This window comes from Oncorhynchus keta, chromosome 15 (genome assembly GCF_023373465.1).
Source record: "Oncorhynchus keta strain PuntledgeMale-10-30-2019 chromosome 15, Oket_V2, whole genome shotgun sequence".
In the NCBI taxonomy this organism is placed as follows: Eukaryota; Metazoa; Chordata; class Actinopteri; order Salmoniformes; family Salmonidae; genus Oncorhynchus; species Oncorhynchus keta.
In genome coordinates this window covers 41,797,577-41,817,717 of record NC_068435.1, presented here as the reverse complement: position 1 = coordinate 41,817,717, position 20,141 = coordinate 41,797,577, and the positions used below count along the sequence as shown (strand labels likewise).

Here is a 20,141-nt window from a genome sequence, read left to right as displayed (position 1 = left end):
TGGTGTTCAACCTTCCCAAGTTCTCTCACGTCACCCCGCTCCTCCGCTCTCTCCACTGGCTTCCAGTTGAAGCTCGCATCCGCTACAAGACCATGGTGCTTGCCTACGGAGCTGTGAGGGGAACGGCACCTCAGTACCTCCAGGCTCTGATCAGGCCCTACACCCAAACAAGGGCACTGCGTTCATCCACCTCTGGCCTGCTCGCCTCCCTACCACTGAGGAAGTACAGTTCCCGCTCAGCCCAGTCAAAACTGTTCGCTGCTCTGGCCCCCAATGGTGGAACAAACTCCCCACGACGCCAGGACAGCGGAGTCAATCACCACCTTCCGGAGACACCTGAAACCCCACCTCTTTAAGGAATACCTAGGATAGGATAAAGTAATCCTTCTCACCCCCCCTTAAAATATTTAGATGCACTATTGTAAAGTGGCTGTTCCACTGGATGTCATAAGGTGAATGCACCAATTTGTAAGTCGCTCTGGATAAGAGCGTCTGCTAAATTACTTAAATGTAAATGTGTTAACCTCAGACCTTATTTTCGGAGTTTATTCTAAAAATCATATTCTTTCGCCATTCATTTTTACCATATGGCTGAGCGAATCAGGTCACAGATTTCTGGTTTTAGGACTACACGCAAAGACAGAAACTCTCTGCTCACCCTTGCAATTCTCATTCATGCCACAAGGTGGTAGACTATACGGAGCGCTTCAAATTAAAATACTTCCGGATTCATGCGCCATTGGGAGTTTCCCCATAGCGCTGACGTCATCCATGTATCCCATCTCTTGGTTTTAATATCTATGGCTTCACAGCGTTGTTTCTGAAATCAGGAAGATGGGTTTGGAATCGTCGAAATGGGCTATAATATTCTTAGTTTGTTGGCTTTACAAAAGTAAGTTTACCCTTTGTTTATAATACTAGCTACATGCGTTCAGTTACCTATAATTACCGTTTTAGTTTGGCTTAGCAAGTTTCCTCTTTGTTGGGGTATTGCATTGGCTATTTCCATTGTAACTCGCAGCTAACGTTACTGTAAACGGTATAGTAGTTAGCTTATAGACCAAGGCTATATCTAGATTCTAGCCAGTTACAACGATGTTGCTGACAGTGAGGTCATATTTTTACCCCATTGCACTCTTCGGCAAACACAATTATGTAGCTAGTTTGTTGAAGTCCCGTATGAGGTGCACTTAGCTAGCTTAGCCAACTGGCTAGTTAACACGATTGTGAAACTGATATCTACTGATAGCTCGTGATCTTAAGTCAAGCGGTGAGTGGGCGGCTATACAGGCTTCAGGATGAAATCTCATTGGATGTGTAGCAATATGGTTAGGTGTCTTGGGGATGGGAAACCATCACTACAGAAACTGGCCACTTCAATTGTATTTTTCTTTTGTCTTTCAGATGTGAGCTGTAACTCTGTTGAGCAGAAGATTTATGTGGAGCTGAATAACACTGTACCATGCGTTCGACTGCTCAATGCTACACATCAGATTGGCTGCCAGTGTGAGTGACATTGCATGACACACACTGGATTTCTTTGTAGAAGGAATGTGGGTGTCATTTCCAGTGACTTTTTAAATAGACATTCTAATCAAAAATGAATTCAAATCTAATGGTTGCCAAAACCATCTCTCTAACCCCCCCCTCTCAGATATGAACCAAAGTACATATTGGTAAAAACATTTTTTTTTACGGTTGACTCTTTTACGATAGCATTTAAAAAATAAAGAGAACATTAAATATGCCTAATACTCCTACCATGGGGCACTTTCAAGATGCTAGAGAGCTCAACCTGTGAGACTGTGTGTGTGCGTGTAAGATGGCGCTGCAGTGCATAGCAGCTGTTTTACGGGCTCCTGACCAATTCTGATAAGTTTATATACAGTCAAGTCAAGTTTGTACACACCTACTCATTCCAGTTTTTTTTTAAATTAAAATAAAAAACTATTCTATGTTGTAGAATAATAGTGTAGACATCAACACTATGAAATAACACACATGGAATCATGTAGTAACCAGAAAAGTGTTAAACAAATCAAAATATATTTTATATGTGAGATTCTTGAAAGTAGCCACCCTTTGCCTTGATGACAGATTTGCCCCCTGTAAACATAAGCAAGGCCTTTTCTGTATCCAAAAGGGGCTACCTTCCTGTAATTCCATTTTTTTCTCTCGTTTTTATTTATTTTTTATTTAACATTTTATTTAACCAGGTAAGCCAGTTGAGAACAAGTTCTCATTTACAACTGCAACCTGGCCAAGATAAAGCAAAGCAGTGCAACACAAACAACAACAGTTACACATGGAGTAAACAAACGTACAGTCACAATAACACAATAGAAACATCTATATACAGTGTGTGAAAATTAATTCAAATTAACGGGGTAAGGCAATAAATTGGCCGTAGTGGTGAAAAAATTACAATTTAGCAAATTAACACTGGAGTGATAGTTGTGCAGAAGATGAATGTGCAAGTAGAGATACTGGGGTGCAAAGGAGCAAAAAAAATATATATATATATATTTAACAATATGGGGATGAGGTAGTTGGATTGGCAATTTAAAGATGGGCTATGTACAGGTGCATTGATCTGTAAGCTGCTCTGATAGCTGATACTTAAAGTTAGTGAGGGATATATGAGTCTCCAGCTTAAGTGATTTTTGCAATTCGTTCCAGTCATTGGCAGCAAAGAACTGTAAGGAAAGGAGGAATTGGCTTTGGGGGTGACCAGTGAAATATACCTGCTGGAGCGCGTGCTACAGTTGGGTGCTGCTATGGTGACCAGTGAGCTGAGATAAGGCGGGGCTTTACCTAGCAAAGACTTATAGATTACCTGGAGCCAGTGGGTTTGGCGACAAATATGAAGCGAGGTCCAGCCAACAAGATCATACAGGTTGCAGTGGTGGGTAGTATACAGTGGGGCAAAAAGTATTGTGCAAGTTCTCCCACTTAAAAAGATGAGGCCTGTAATTTTCATCATAGCTACACTTACACTATGACAGACAAAATGAGAAAAAAAATACTTATTTTCCACCATAATTTGCAAATAAATTCATTAAAAATCATACAATGTGATTTTCTGGATTTTTTTCCCTCATTTTGTCTGTCTTAGTTGAAGTGTACCTATGATGAAAATTATAGGCCTTTCAACTTTTTAACTGGGAGAACTTGCACAATTGGTGGCTGACTAAATACTTTTTTGCCCCACTGTATGGGGCTTTGGTGACGAAACGGATTGCACTGTGATAGACTGCATCCGATCTGCTGAGCAGAGTGTTGGAGGCTATTTTGTAAATGACATCGCCGAAGTCAAGGATCAGTAGGTTAGTCAGTTTTACGAGGGTATGTTTGGCAGCATGAGTGAAGGGTGCTTTCTTGCGAAATAGGAAGCTGATTCTAGATTTAATTTTTGGATTGGAGATGCTTAATAGGAGTCTGGAAGGAGAGTTTACAGTCTAACCAGACACCTAGGTATTTGTAGTTGTCCACATATTCTAAGTCAGAGTCATCCAGAGTAGTGATGCTAGGCAGGCGGGCAGGTGCAGGCAGCGATCGGTTGAAGATCATGCATTTAGTTGTACCTGCATTTAATTGAAGTTGGAGGCCGCGGAAGGAGAGTTGTATGGCATTGAAACTCGTCTGGAGGATAATTAAGTGTCCCAAGAAGGGCCATGGTGTCGTCTGTTTAGAGGTGGATCAGAGAATCGCCAGCCGCAAGAGCGACATCATTGATGTGTACAGAGAAAAGAGTCGGCCCAAGACTTGAACCCTGTGGCACCCCCATAGAGACTGCCAGAGTTCCCGGACAACAGGCCCTCCGATTTGACACACTGAACACTGTCTGAGAAGTATTTGGTGAACCAGGCAGTCATTTGAGAAACCGAGGCTATTGAGTGTGCCGATAAGAATGTGGTGATTGACAGAGTCGAAAGCCTTGGCCAGGTCGATGAATATGGCTGCACAGTATTGTCTTTTGTCGATAGGACATTGAGAGCGGCTGAGGTGCACCCTTGACCAGCTCGGAAACCAGATTGCATAGCGGCGAAGGTACGGTGGGATTTCAAATGGTCCTTGATCTGTTTGTTAACTTGGCTTTCGAAGACCTTAGAAAGAGAGAGGTTGAACAGGCTTGTAATAGGGGTTGCAACAATTGCCGCGGATAATTTTAGAAAGAGAGGGTCCAGATTGTCTTGCCCAGCTGATTTGTAGGGGTCTAGATTTTGCAGCTCTTTCAGAACATCAGCTATCTGGATTTGGGTGAAGGAGAAATGGGGGAGGCTTGGACAAGTTACTGTGGGGGGTGCAGAGCTGTTGACCGGGGTAGGGGTAGCCAGGTGGAAAGCATGGCCAGCTGTTGAAAAAAGCTTACTGAAATTATCGATTATCATAGATTTATCGGTGGTGACAGTGTTTCCTAGCCTCAGTGCAGTGGGCAGCTGGAAGGAGTATTGGTTCCTAACTTCCCTGAAAGGTTGCATATCGCAGGGGCTATTCGATGCTAATGCAGTACGCCACAGAATGTTTTTGTGCTGGTCAAGGGCAGTCAGGTCTGGAGTGAATCAAGGGCTATATCTGTTCCTGGTTCTAAAAAATTTTTGAATGGGGCATGCTTATTTAAGATGGTGAGGAAAGCACTTTTAAAGAATAACCAGGCATCCTCTACTGACGGATTGAGGTCAATATCTTTCCAGGATACCCAGGCCAGGTCTATTAGAAAGGCCTGTTCGCTGAAGTGTTTTAGGGCGCTTTTGACTGTAATGAGGGGTGGTTGTTTGACCGTGGACCCATTACGGACACAGGCAATGAGGCAGTGATCGCTGAGATCCTGGTTGAAGACAGCTGAGAGAAAATGTTGCAGTTTTTCAATAACTTTTTTTCTGCAATTCTACACATTTTGCCATGACTAATTTTGTGTTTTTATGTTCAAACAACAAAATCAACAAGGACTCCAATTTGGGCCTGTGGCCTGCGTGCCCGGTTGGTTATCAGTCCATGCCAATAGTACTCCTAAATTCATAGTCTATTTTATTGGTTTCATTGTTTTAGCTTTTATTTTGGTGATTTCTAGCTCTTAAAAGTTTAGATTATTAAAAATACATAAAGGTCAATGATCTTTTCTACAAGCAATCTGACAGGTTTTAGTCTTAAGTTTGCACTGAATGCATTTTTCCCTCCTGAAAATGTATTTTAAAAAATGTGTGTGGCGACAACAATTTAGCAGCAGCGGTGTGCCACTGCTAAATTAATACAGGGGAAACACTGACTGTGATTTCTATCCAAGCTGTACTTTTTGTAATGCTGGAATACAGATTAAAGATTTGCATACTAAGACAAGCGTTTTTTCTATCCTGTGTGTCAGCCTCGATATCAGGTGATACAGGTGTGATCCATGTCTTGGATTCTGAGGCAGATCTGGAATGGCCTTTGAGCAAAGGACCCAATCCTCCTTATATGGTTCTGTTGGAATCATCCCTCTTCACCAGGTAGGCTATACACACAGCCAAAAACATTTAACACAGTGAGTGAGTATCGTTCATCACAGCCTCACAATGATATGATCCATGTCCTAGTAGCCGCGTCACGCTCAAGGATTGTCTTCTCTCGCCAGGTCCATCATGATGAAGATGAAGAATGAATCCAACAGGGTAGCTGGGGTTGCAGTGGTGGTCCCAAATACTAGTCCACCAGAGTTCTCGCCACACACGACATGTCCCAATGAGAACACAGGTAGGTGGATCAGACGTTAGGACTCCAGTCTGTCAAAATGACTACAGTACCAGTCAAAAGTTTAGACACACCTACTCATTCAAGGGTTTAAATATATATATATTATTAATATTTTTGACATTGTAGAATAATAGTGAAGACATCAAAACTATGAAATAACACATGGAATCATGTAGTAACCAAAAAAGTGTTATATTTGTGTTTCCTCAAAGTAGCCACTCTGTCTTGATGACAGCTTTGCACACTCTTGGCATTCTCTCAACCAGCTTAATGATGTAGTCACCTGGAATTAATTTAATTTAACAGGTGTGCCTTGTTAACATGTAATTTGTGGAATTTCTTTCCTTAATGAGTTTGAGCCAATCAGTTGCTGTGACAAGGTAGGGGTGATATACAGAAGATAACCCTATTTGGTAAAATACCAAGTCCATATCATGGCAAGAACAGCTCAAATATGCAAAGAGAAACAACAGTCCATTACTTTAAGACGTGAAGGTCAGTCAATCTGAAACATTTGAAGGACTTTGAACATTTCTTCAAGTGCAGTCACAAAAACCATCAAGCGCTATGGTGAAACTGGCTCTCATGAGGACTACTGCAAATGATACGTTCATTAGAGTTACCAGCCTCAGAAATTGCAGCCCAAATAAATGCTTCACAGAGTTTAAGTAACAGACTCGTCTCAACGTCAACGTTTCAGAGGAGACTGCGTGAATCAGGCCTTCATGGTCGAATTGCTGCAAAGAAACCACTACTAAAGGACACCAATAAGAAGAAGAGACTTGCTTGGACCAAAACCTGAGCAATGGACATTAGACTGGTGGAAATCTGTCCTTTGGTCTGATGAGTCCAAATTTGAGATTTTTGGTTCCAACCACTGTGTCTTTGTGAGATGCAGAGTAGGTGAACGGATTATCTCCGCATGTGTAATTCCCACCGTGAAGCATGGAGTTGTGATTGTGTCGTGCTTTGCTGGTGACACTGTCAGTGATTGATTTTGAATTTAAGGGACACCTAACCAGCATGGCTACCACATCATTCTTCAGCCATTTCCCCATCCCATCTGGTTTGAGCATAGTCCCACTATCATTTGTTTTTCAGCAGGACAATGACCCAACACACCTCCAGGCTGTGTGTGGGCTATTTGACCAAGAAGGAGAGTGAGGGAGTGCTGCATTAGATGACCTGGCCTCCACAATCAGCCAACCTCAACCCAATTTGAGATGGTTTGGGATGAGTTGGACCGCAGAGTGAAGGAAAAGCATCCAACAAGTGCGCAGCATACGTGGGAGCTCCTTCAAGACTGTTGGAAAAGCATTCCAGGTGAAGCTGGTTGAGAGAATGTCAAGAGTGCAAAGCTGTCATCAAGGCAAAGGGTGGCTACTTTGAAGAATCTAAAATATATTTGGATTTAACACTTTTTGGTTGCTACATGATTTCATGTGTGTTATTTCATAGTTTTGATGTCTTCACTATTAGTGTACAATGTAGAAAACTGTCAAAATAAAGACAAACTGTTGAATGAGAGATGTGTCAACTTTTGACTGGTACTGTATGTGATCTTTTCTAACTGGGGTGCTTTTTAAACATCATTTGTTTTACTTGGTTTAATTTTTCCTCAGGTGTATACTCCGACAACTATGGTCCTAATTTGGCACACTGTAACACTACTGTATGGAACCCTCGGGGGAACGGTCTATCCTATGAGGAATTTGACTTCCCTGTCTTCTCCTTGAAAGAAGACAACGAAACAGAGTTCATCAAACAGGTGAGGGATCACTTCAAGCTGTCACAACCCAGTCAGGATTAATATCATGTCACTTAATGACCATTAACTGTCTTTATCCAAATAACTTTCTACAGTAGTTCTGTGTATTGAAACTGTACCCTTCATTCTGATAAATGTGTCCACTCTACTTGCAGTGCTACTTGGACCATAATCGTGCAGTGAACGGCAGTGCCCCGCAGTACCCTCTGTGTGCCATGCAGCTCTTCTCCCACATGCACGCAGTCACCAATACTCCAACCTGCATGAGACGCAACGACATCAACTTTAGCATCAACCCAGGTACACAAACAGCCACTGTCGTTAGCAGAGATACATTATTGTTAGAGCCATGCTTTTTAGGCACTTTGCTTTTACCAGTATTTCCAGTTTTATCCGCTAGGTTTGCTGCAGGTAGAAAATCCTAGGGAACGTTCTTTAATTGTCTCCAATCAATCAAGGAATCTCTGGTTGTGCTTCTGTGTTTGGTGGGGGCAGTGCCGGTCCTGGACTTTCTGCTGCCCTAGCCGAGACAAAATCTGACGCTCCCCCCTCATAGGCCTATGCTACAAATTAAACACAATTTTTAACACATCTGGTTAGTAGGCTATATAATCTGTTCAATGTCAATAACAGCCTAATATTTTCAATCTGATTACATTGATAAAATCACCAATGCCCTGGACCTTCTGCCGCCCTAGGCGAGACAGAAATAATTAGAAATCCTTATGAAGCATGGCACTTTCAAAAGTTACCTTTGCACCCAGACAGAGGCTCTACTGATGCAGAAAACTGTAAGCCTTATTAACTGCTGGCTACTCGTTCGTTGTATAACCCAACAACAGAAGTGCTTCCCTAAAAGCTGCTTGGGTTTAAACAAACATCTCTTTTCAGAAGAGAAAAGCTCAGGGACAGAATAGCAAAGTCCATTTTTAAAAATCTCCTCGAATATTATAGGCGCAGTTTAGCTTCAGATTGTCATCGAGAGGAATCAATATATCCCCATATGCATCGGAGTCATGTCTTTCGCAGGCATTTTAGAGCGTGTTTCTACCATAAGGCATCACAGAGTTAAGCATTGTTATAAACTCAGCAAAAAAAGAAACGTCCTCTCACTGTCAACTGTTTATTTTCAGCAAACTTAACATGTGTAGATATTTGTATGAACATAACAAGATTCGACAACTGAGACATAAACTGAACAAGTTCCACAGACATGATTAACAGAAATTGAATAATTTGTCCCTGAACAAAGGGGAGGGGTCAAAATCAAAAGTAACAGTCAGTATCTGGTGTGGCCACCAGCTGCATTAAGTACTGCAGTTCATCTCTTCCTCGTGGGCTGCACCATATTTGCCAGTTCTTGCTGAGAGATGTTACTGCACTCTTCCACCAAGTCACCTGCAAGGTCCCGGACATTTCTGGGAGGAATGGCCCTAGCCCTAGCCCTCACCCTCCGATCCAACAGGTCCCAGACGTGCTCAATGGGATTGAGATCCGGGCTCTTTGCTGGCCATGGCAGAACACTGACATTCCTGTCTTGCAGGAAATCACGCACAGAACGAGCAGTATGGCTGGTGACATTGTCATGCTGGAGGGTCATGTCAGGATGAGCCTGCAGGAAGGGTTCCACATGAGGGAGGAGGATGTCTTCCCTGTTACGCACAGCATTGAGATTGCCTGCAATGACAAGAAGCTCAGTCCCATGATGCTGTGACACACCGCCCCAGATCATAACGGACCCTCCACCTCCAAATCGATCCCGCTCCAGAGTATAGGCCTCGGTGTAACGCTCATTCCTTCGACGATAAACGCAAATCCGACCATCTCCCCTGGTGAGACAAAACCGCGACTCGTCAGTGAAGAGCACTTTTTGCCAGTCCTGTCTGATCCAGCGACGGTGGGTTTGTGCCCACCATCGCGACGTTGTTCCCGGTGATGACTGGTGAGGACCTGCCTTACAACATGCCTACAAGCCCTCAGTCCAACCTCTCTCAGCCTATTGAGGACAGTCTGAGCACTGATGGTGGGATTCTGCGTTCCTGGTGTAACTCAGGCAGTTGTTGTTACCATCCTGTACCTGTTCCGCAGGTGTGATTCTGTGCAGGTGTTACACGTGGTCTGCTACTGCGAGGACGATCAGCTGTTCGTCCTGTCTCCCTGAAGCGCTGTCTTAGGCGTCTCACAGTGCAGACATTGCAATTTATTGCCCTGGTAATATATGCAGTCCTCATGCCTCCTTGCAGCATGCCAATGGCACATTCACGCAGATGAGCAGGGACCCTGGGCATCTTTCTTTTTTGTGTTTTTCAGAGTCAGTAGAAAGGCCTCTCTAATGTCCTAACTGTGGCCTTTAATTGCCTATCCTCTGTAAGCTGTTAGTGTCTTAATGACCATTCCACAGGCGCATGTTCATAAAAATGTTTATGGTTCATTGAACAAGCATGGGGAAACAGTGTTTAAACCCTTTACAATGAAGATCTGTGAAGTTATTTGGATTTTTACTAATTATCTTTGAAAGACAGGGTGCTGAAAAAGGGACGTTTCTTTTTTTGCTGAGTTTAGAATGCTTGATATAACCTGGATTCGTTTTATGTATTAATTTCAAAATATAAAGGAAACAACAGATACCCTTTGTTAAAGGAAAGGGCAAAAAGGATATGTGATACCCTCACTTAATTCAAGCCCTGGTTTTAGTCAAACACCAAGCCCCTTCCAGACACTGATTAAATACCTACTTGGCTGTACTGACATCTATGGATAGGATAATTGTCTGTCAAACAGGTAGGCTTACCACATATTTTTTTGGAAGAAGCTCCAGTTATATTTAACCTCTTGCGTCAGAGTTACAATGTTGCGATCACTGTGTAACCTACTACCTATAGTAGGAAAACACGTTTCTTATGAATAATATCCCAACTGTTATCACACATGGCACGACCCCATAATTGTTACAATAAAAATAACACTTATATTTAACATTTTAATATTTCTGTAGAACTGTAAAACAGAGTCAGATAATTTGAGCTTTGGAAAGGAGTGCTTTCATAAATGCATGGCGGGCCTCGTTTCACTGGAGCAGTGTAAAATAAGCTTTATGCTTATGGCCCAGCCTTAATGAATTTTGTTTATTTACGTATGGAATTTGATTGTCCAGTTTCAATCATTTTATTTATTTAGTCTCCACCTAGAGTGGCCTCTTTCCTCTGCGGTGGTGCTGCATAGCAGTCAGCGATGTTTTCTCTCGGTAGCTGTCCATGGTCCTGAAATCAAATCATCTGAGTTTGCTTAGACACCAGCCTGATATCCAGCTCCTTCCACCTCTGGAAACTATCTAGGTGGTCATGCGACTTCTGATGTCAGCTGAAGTGGCACAGATTCTTCCAGTCCCCGGTTCCATCCCTTACCAGCGCAGATTTGCACTCATGTGAAAAGTTTCTAGCAAAAAACGAAGGCTCCATCGTTTTGCTTGGAATAGACAAGCCTTGGTCTCTCCAATCTCTCCCTTTTTGCCATTCTCCTATTTTAGTGGGCCACCGAAAACCTCCGTTGCCCCTCATCTCTTGTGAAATTCCCCTCCTTATCCTGATGTGGCCCAGCCTGCTCTAACATATCCCGTAAATGTCCATTCATATATTTTGGTCACTCACCGGGATCTTTTATGTTTTTTTGTCTGGGAGTCAGATTTAGCAGCAGCACCACCACTGTCATCAGGGATGGGGAGCGACTAATCTAAGTCTGGGTCCAAGATAGTAGGGTCTTCACTGGCGTTGTTTGGAGATGTGGCTAGGCCTGGTGCGACCACCTGTTCTTGTTCAGCCAGCGAGCTTTCATCATCGGTGGAAGTGCATGGCTCAGACTCCCCCGGGTTGTCCTATTCGCTGCTAGAATCAGCGAACGGGGGCTCGTCGTTCTCGGCGAATGAGTGGCCTGTCCTCGTAGGCTTGTCATTCTCCACACCGGCTGATGGACATTGCTGCACACTGATACATTTCACCAGCAAATTTCTTTTGTGCCTATTTTCTCAGTTTAAAAAAAATATTCGCTTCCTGATAGTTTTTGTCTCTTAGACATGGTAGTAAATTGTTTAAATCTCTATAGCTAAAAATTATATCCACTAGTAGTGGACAGGCTAGGTTAGGCTACTGCCTTAATCACTAATCGTCTTCATCACATACAAACATAAAAGAGACAGTCGTTTAATTGGCAGATTTATTTTTTTATATTTTTATTGATGTTTCACAATTGGATAATCCCATATAAACACACACATCCCAATAGCTACCAGGGATAGTGGGAGCGAACTCCAAGAGAAGCGGAAATGGAGTGGGGGCGGGAACTGCAGCAACACTATGGGCTGGTGGCTGGGGTGCCGCGGGCAGTGTGGTAGCCGATCGGGGGCACCGGAGGCCGGCAGCCAATTGTCAAGATGCCACCCCAAATTCAAGTGCCGCCATAGGCAGCGGCCTAATCTTGCCTAATGGGAGGAGGGATCGGATTAGTGGGTGGCGCATAATTAGCCCAGCGTCGTCCGGGTTAGGGGAGGGTTTGGCCGGGGTAGGCCGTCATTGTAAAATAAGAATTTGTTTGTAACTGACTTGCCTAGTTAATTAAAAATTAAATTGCCTAAAGGTGTCAGCATGTTCTAGTTCAACTGGTTGTGCGGGTGCGTCTACGTGCCCCATCGCTTGCATGTTGATTTTGTCCAAAAGCGATCAGGACACGAAGGTTGAAATATCAAAATGAACTCTGAACCAACTATATTAATTTGGTGGTAGGTCAAAACGCATGAACCATTCATGGATAGCTAGCTAGCTTGCTGTTGCTAGCAAATTGTTCCTGGGATATAATCATTGGGTTGTTATTTTACCTGAAATGCACAAGTCCTCTACCCTGACAATTAATCCACAGATTAAAGGGTAATCTAGTTAGTTCATAGTAATCTCTCCTCCTTCAGTCTTCTTCTTTGGATTTATATGGCGGTTGGCAACTTTAAGGTGCATTACCACCACAAACTGGACTGGAGTGTGGACCTCAGTTTGTCATATGTGCTCCTGATGAGATGGGAGAGGCGGGACTTGCACCACACCAAAAATAGAACCACGTTCTATTTTAGCGCCTGGCTACGCAGACTCTCGTTAACGCACGGGAGCTGTTTGGATAAAATGATTGAATAGCATGTGTGTAAATCTATTGTGTGTGAGCGGTGTGGTCAGCATTGTTTGGTGCAGAATTTTCAATTAAAAAATTTGCTTGGAAATGAGTCGTCTCTCATTGAATGACAACAGGCTTTGATCATGAGTGGGGATTCTTCAGTAATCAGACAAAGGGGCTTTGGATACCAATTTCTGATTGCCTCAACAACAAAAAAATGTGTGCCCAAACTGCTGAAAAAAAGCCTTACCAAAGTTCAAAGCTAACAAAATCGTCACAACATATACCTCTTCCGAACTGTATCGGCTGGGAAGCATGCAGACGTCTTAAGCCATGGAAGGCGTAGCTCCCCCCCCCCCAACACACACGTACAACCAGACATTTGTTGATTGGAGACTGCTTGTCTCAATTAATGTGTGTAAATGTGGAAGGTGTATATCTGCAGATCTTAATCACACAAAGCCTGCTGCAAACCTCTTAAGTATAATGCTGGAAATAATGGTAAAAGGCAGGTATAAAATGATTGTGTATATGTGAATAGTTAGTATACACATTCTGTCATGTACACTGAGTGAAAAGCTATGATTCACCAGGTGAAAGCTATGATCCCTTATTGATGTCACCAGTTAAATCCACTCCAATCAGTGTAGATGAAGGGGAGGAGACATGTTAAAGAAGGATTTTTAAGCATTGAGACATGGATTGTGTATGAGGGTGAATGGGCAAGACAAAAGATTTAAGTGCCTTTGAACGGGGTGTGTCAAGAACTGCAACGCTGCTGGGTTTTTCACAGTTTCCCGTGTGTATCAAGAATGGTCCACCACCCAAAGGACATCCAATCAACTTGACACAACTGTGGGAAGCATTGGAGTCAACATGGGCCAACATCCCTGTGGAATGCTTTCGACACCTTGCCCCAAAGAATTGAGTCTCTTCTGAGGGCAAAACGGGTATATCTTAATATTTGGAAGGTGTTCCTAATGTGTTGTACACTCAGTGTATATCTCACCCACATATCTACCTCTCACAGAGATGGTGTGTGACCCTCTGGGTGACTATAATGTTTGGGGTTCCATCCGGCCCTATAACGACACCGTCTTCGGCCACAAGGAGAACGAGAGCGTTGTTATAGCAGCAGCCAGGGTGAGTGACACAAAGGCCTGCCTCACTCTTACACATCTTGTCACATGTTCACAGATGTTTTAATGCTGTGTTCATAACCAAGTGGAAAGGTGGTAATTACCAGTTGTAAATACCAGTTGGATGCTTTGAGCTCGTTGAGAAACCCAACAAGCTACATCAACAATAAACTAAAAGTACAGCTATCATGCGTGTAAAAAAAAGAAAATGTGTTCAAGCCCCATGTTATTAGATTGCTTTTTAGAAATATTGTTTTGTTACATTTAACTGCTGAAAATTCTGTTATCGTGGCCATTTCCTTAGTAGGTGAGGTCAGCATGTGGAAGAAGTCGGAGCTCAGAGATGACAGACGATTTTCCCACTAGTAATTACGAGTTGTAGGGGTGTTCGAGTGGATTTTTCCCAGTCGTATGTGATAAATACCACCTTCCCACTTGGTTATGAACGCAGCATAAGCCGTTTGGAATTTATGCAAAACGGTATCCAAGATGAGCCACATTCCTGTGTGTGGTATACAAATTGTGATTTAAGCAGGTTAACTGCTTTGGTAATTTGCCCAGTACCATTTTCCTTCCTATGCAATCCTTACATTTTTTTTTTTCTTGTTTGGAGTTCATGAGTGATTGACTGGACACCTTGCACTCTCTGTTTTTGTAGTTGGACAGCAGGGCATTTTTCTGGGAGGTTTCAACTGGAGCAGAGGGAAGTATCTCAGGGTTTGTCACTCTGCTTGCTGCTGCCCAGGCACTGCGTGAAGTCACTCAAGAGGCCCCTCCCACACGGAATATCCTCTTTGCCTTCTTCCAAGGGGTGAGTTCCTTCTGTCTCCCTAAGCAAGTTAGTCTAGTATGTGTCGATTAGGTACATGAGTCCCATGTGGTCACTATCATATAGCAGTATTGTTTAGTGTTGTACTGTATGAGCGAGGATGTTGATCGCTTATTCCTCTCTTTCAGGAAACCTTTGACTACATTGGCAGCTCTCGGATGGTTTACGACATGGAGAACGGCAAGTTTGTGATAGACTTGGACAATATTCACTCGGTACTAGAGATTGGTCAGGTAAGGACATGCGTATACAGTCTCATTGAATACTCAAACACACGCAGGCATCTTTTTGCAAAACACATGGGTATACAATCAACCGATACTGAGTGATGGATCTTTTATGTTGTTTGTAAGGTGGCCGTGCATAGTGGCACCAACCTCTTCCTCCACTCAGACCCTGTGTCCAGGAGGAACAACACTGTCAATGACGAGGTGAGGGAGGAATTATTTTCTTTTTTCTTTGTGCCTCTTACCTGGGCTGGCTTTTTTTTTTTCAATACTCTTTATTATCCTTTCTCTCAACCCACTTTTCCCAACCTCTTACTCTGTTTCAGGTTAAGAATCTTGTGAACAATTTACAGTCTTCCACGGCTGGGCTCAGCTTCTTATTGGTTGAGCCTAATGTCTCTCAGCCACTCCCTCCCTCCTCCCTCCAGCGTTTCCTGCGAGCCCAGCCAATCCCAGGGATTGTGCTTGCAGACCACGAATCTGCTTTCAACAACAGGTGAGTCAGCGTTTGACTGTGGTCTGTCGTTGCTGTTCATTTTTATTACGGCAATATTAAGCTTGCCTGATTTCTTCATTAGTCGTGAGGAGTGTTCTGTCCTGTTTGCCCATGCACAGGTACTATGAGAGTTTTTACGACAACGCTGCTAACCTGAACCTGACTTATCCATCTGACTTGAGTCCAGAGGAACAGCTGGAGTTTATGACTGATACTGCAAAGGTATTCTTACCAGAGCAATCCCATTGATCCATCCATTGCAGTAGGTACAGTTGCCTTTACATTGTGATCCATTGTTACAATAATGTATTCTCCCTCTACTCTTTCAGTCCCTTACTGATGTGGCTACTGTGGTTGCACGTGCTCTCTACAAGCAGGCCGGGGGAGACAGGCAACTAGGCAACACCATCAAAGCAGACCCCAAAATAGTGAGACCCGACGAATGGTTACCTGTTCAGCTGTTGTACATGTCAAACTGATCAGTCATACTGTTATAGTCTGTTATTTTCTATGACTGTCAATATTTCTGTTAACATAAGTCACTTGTTCATTCTCAGCAAGTTTTTTGGAACAGTAAGCAGAATTATTTGACCTAACACTCAATCTCTCTCTCAGGTTACACAGATGCTGTATGGGTTTCTGGTTAGTTCCAACAACAGTTGGTTTCAGGCAGTGATGGCCCCAGAACTAAAGAACATTCTCAGTGAGTTTTAGTTCACACTAGGAAACACCCTTTGACCCTACAAAGGCACTCTGCTTCTACCAATGTCATAAACACACAGGCAGATATGGAGCATGTGTACATGTTTACTAGTCAGACACACTTGCATCCATAAAGACGGTATCGGGGTACTTGGGTCTTGATTGCTTTGTATTTTTCTGTCTCCTAGAGCCCAGCCCACCAGAGTACTATGTTGGTGTTGCCATGTCTTCTACTCCAACTCGTCTGGTCCAGTACCTCCTGGCCAATTTAACTGGAGCAGCCACCAACCTCACCCAGAGTCAGTGCCAGAAGCCAGATGAGCTGCCGAACGAGAGCAGACAGGTAGGTGTGCCGCTGGATCTGTCTGTCTGTGTGCAGGTGGATCTGTCTGTCTGTGTGCAGGTGGATCTGTCTGTCTGTGTGCAGATGGATAGATGTACAGCGTATCACTGTTTACATCGGAAAAAGAAAAAAAATAGTGTTTATTTGTACACTATGGTGCTGGAATCCCACCACACTCTCATTCACTGTTTCTCTCGCAGATGTACTCCTATCTCTGGGTTCAGGGCATTGTCCCACCCAACAGTACCGAGAGGGATTCTTTCTGCGTACGTGCATCGGTACGCCTGACAAAAGCAGTGTCCCCTGCCTTCGAGCTCGGAGAGTATGCTTCCAAAGACTATTCCACGTGGACAGAATCACGGTGGAAGTTCATCAAAGCTCGAATTTTCCTAGTAGCGAGCCGGGACTTGGAGGTAAAACTGCAGTCTTCTTACCTTCCAGGATCCACATCTGTTTAATCAGTTACAGTTGTGTTGCTTCGGTTGAAGTGATTTCTGTTTGAACCAATTATCATGTTTAGGTAGGGAAATAAGTGTCAAATTCATTGACGAGTACAATCCTGTTTTTTCTCCTACAGTATTCACCTCTTCCTCTTAATTTGTCTCTCATAGATGCTGACCTTAGGTGTGGGAGTGGCTGTGTTGTTCACATCCCTACTGGTGACATACTTCATCAGCACCAAGGCAGACGTCCTCTTCAGCTCCACGAGGGAACCCGCTAGCGCCGCCTATTGATTACCTCCAGGCGTTTTAACCTGTGACCAGTGACCACTACTCTCCCAACCAAGCAGGAACAAACAGCATTTTTCTTTCAAGTTTTTTTTATTTTATTTTTTACACACGATAGGCAGACAGGCAAAAAAGTTAAGCAGAATAGATTGTTTTATGTGTGTGAGCCTGATGGACTTACACAGATGAGGTTTAACACAACTGGAATTGACTGGCCCGGATGCATCCGGACTCATCAGGGTCAGATTGCACTGGTCTATGCCAGTGTAAAAGATGTTCATATTCATTTTTTTGTTCAGTCAAATAATGTTTTGTTTACTGTATCATGGAAGTAGGCGTTAAGCTTTGTTTGAATGTGTGTGCTTGCGTGCGTGCAGTGTGTGTAAGTGGGAGGTGAGTGAGTGCTTGCAAGCGTGTGCAAGTGTATATGTTGAGGATGCGGTTGTATTTTGTGTAGTACCTTTCTTTTCTCTTGTCTGTAGTATACTGATCTGTAATTTCCACTACAGCTGTGTTCACACAGGCAGCCCAATTCTTATATTTACATCATATCTTTTCACGTCAGATCTTTTTCAGAGCTGATCTCATTGGTCAAAAGACCAATTAGTGAAGAAAATATCAGAATTGAGTGTCTGAACACTTCCTGATATGCATTAAAATGTGTATATCAAAATGGTATTTTATTTTGTTTGCAGTCTATAAAAATCTACTTTGTTATTTTAAATCTATTAATAATTTGCAGGATTATGCCCAGAGGTTTTTATGTATTGATGGAAATGTCAAATGATACGGGGTGTGTTTGTAAGAAGGTGATCTCTGACCAATTGGGAAATAAATGTGATTATTGCCTTGATAACTAAATAAACATGGCTTTTCCAATCCTCTCGTGTTGCTTCTCTACTATTTCCAGGCATGTGGTGTAGTACATGGCTTGGTATGTTTTTTTCTTCTTCTGAGTAGTAGTTCTACATAAGGGGCCTACAATAGGCTACTACATCAGCCTTGAGGTTCCACAATAATAGAGGGGGGGTTACAGTTATTGCAAAATCCTGAGAACTTTCAATAAATTCCTTGGTTTTGCAGAAATCCTGGTTGGAGTTTTCTGGATTTCCTGTTTATTCCTTTCTAGTTGCAAGAATCCACCAACCAGGAATTCTGGAACACTAGCTACAGTTGAGGATTACTGTTCTCCTTGCAGCAGGGTATTATGCTGGCAGCACGAGCATGGATTTTTAAAATGTATTTCAAAATAGAGGTCCCCTGCAAATACAACTTCAGGAATAACTAATTATTTTTATGTCTACTGCAGTACAACTTTTTTTCACAGCATTGCAACCACCTTAAAAAAAAGTGAATAGATCATTTGACATGATTTTACTTTTATTGTATAGCAGTATCTGTAAATTGTGGTCTAGGCTTAATCGAAAGAAATACATTTTCAATAAAATACATATGTAATTGGAATTACTCAAGAGTCTGCTAAACTTAATTGTCTCTTGTGCTGACCAACTGGTTTAATTTACTGCAATGCAGTATACTATATGAATTACATATTGGCTTATAGAGAAAAAAAAACTATTCTATGTGCCGAAGTTAGAGGGGTTGGGAACTCCGTATGGTCTGTAGAATCGATTTATGGTGTTATTTCATAGGGGACCGTGGTGCACAATGCAATACTCTGTATTTGAAACACCAAAAACATGTGGGGCTGTAGATAGAAAGTAGCTGTGCAGTTTTACAGCTAATTTGTTTTACAGCTAATTTCCTTTTTATTCCACCCATTTTGCCAATGTAAAGCTGATTTCCTGTAATTCGACACATTTTGTAATGACATATCTTGTTGATCCATCCTGTTTTCTCCTATCACAGCCATTAAACTCAACTGTTTTACGGTCAGTATTGTCCTCATGGTGAAATCCCTGAGTGGTTACTGTCTTGTTTTGCACTTTGTACAAAATAATAAAATGCAGTACTACAGGATATTTCTTAACGTAGGTCTTTATTATTACTTGCATGTTCACTTATCTCCAACCATGATCAACTGCCATGACCTAACCATCTGGGTGGTCTTAACCAATCATAGCACAGTATGATACGCGCGGTAAAATGCATCCAATTATAATTCAGTATGTTTCCACACATGAAAATGACATCCCCTTCTTTTAAAACAAATAAAATGTTTACATATTCTAAGCGTTTCTTTTGAAAACATGCTCTGCAGTTTGAACTCAAGGTAAGTAACCATTTATATTGCATACTATACCAACTGAATCAACATAGACTCTGAAACAATGATCCAACATACTGTTACTTTTCGAACAAGGGATTCTCAGCAACTCAGCTTTCACAGTAGAAATTGCATCTTAACATTTCAAACAAATACAATACCAAAGTATTTCAAGTGAACTTTCAATAACAAGTTTACAGTCTGGAACTCTTTTAGGGCAGCGGTCCGCCTACCTGACCTTGTGCTATATGATGCTGAGCATGCTTCTGTGTCAGTCAACAGCTCTTGTGGTGTTGTAGGTAAGTATGATGTTGTGCTGTGTGTGTGTGTGTTTAGTCCATCACGCTCTCTTTCAAGGGAACAGTTCATCTCATCAGTGTGTTGTTCTTTTGTGTTCAGTAGATGACGACGATTGCGGCGGTACACCGCTCCTTCTGCAGTGCGGACGTGATATGAACGTTCAGTGTCAGCTGGCTGGATGACGACTGCTGGCTTCCAGAGACCTTGCTCCTGGATTCTCACTGACTCTCCGTCGATCAGTGGTGGCAGCTGACCTGTCGTAGTATCGCTTTTGTTGTTGTCTTTGTGCACGTTTTTCACGCATTTCCTTGTAGCTTGACGATCTCAGGTTGTAGCTGCTGGTTGATGCTGGGAAGGATTGAGCGAAGTCCACGGCTCATCAACAGCTGGGCTGGTGATTTGAAGTTGTCAACAAGAAGTTAAGTATACTTTTACTCATTAACTTATTTAAGCTTGCCATAACAAAGGGTTGAATACTTATTGACCCAAGCAATGTAGCAA

At 42.7% G+C, this 20,141-nt stretch overlaps 1 protein-coding gene across 1 annotated transcript; it reads left to right on the top strand.

Annotated features, from left to right (window-relative positions):
- Nucleotides 1–723: 723 nt before the first annotated feature.
- On the top strand, nt 724–17,994 carry ncstn (nicastrin). Its single transcript, XM_035788684.2, has 17 exons — nt 724–892; nt 1,405–1,506; nt 5,363–5,486; nt 5,612–5,730; nt 7,353–7,498; nt 7,654–7,798; nt 13,680–13,792; nt 14,447–14,599; nt 14,746–14,850; nt 14,971–15,048; nt 15,171–15,340; nt 15,460–15,562; nt 15,670–15,768; nt 15,956–16,043; nt 16,231–16,385; nt 16,586–16,798; nt 16,997–17,994. Exons 1-17 carry the CDS (start codon nt 835–837, stop codon nt 17,117–17,119), a joined length of 2,094 nt encoding a protein of 697 aa, XP_035644577.1. The 5' UTR covers nt 724–834; the 3' UTR covers nt 17,120–17,994.
- The last annotated feature ends 2,147 nt before the right edge of the window (nt 17,995–20,141 follow it).

Bases quoted from the DNA above. Each gene is read 5' to 3' on its own strand.
- ncstn (XM_035788684.2), top strand. From the start codon at position 835: ATGGGTTTGGAATCGTCGAAATGGGCTATAATATTCTTAGTTTGTTGG. The intron at 14,851-14,970 runs GTAAGGACATGC...GTTGTTTGTAAG, and splicing joins CGGTACTAGAGATTGGTCAG to GTGGCCGTGCATAGTGGCAC. The intron at 15,769-15,955 runs GTGAGACCCGAC...TCTCTCTCTCAG, and splicing joins TCAAAGCAGACCCCAAAATA to GTTACACAGATGCTGTATGG.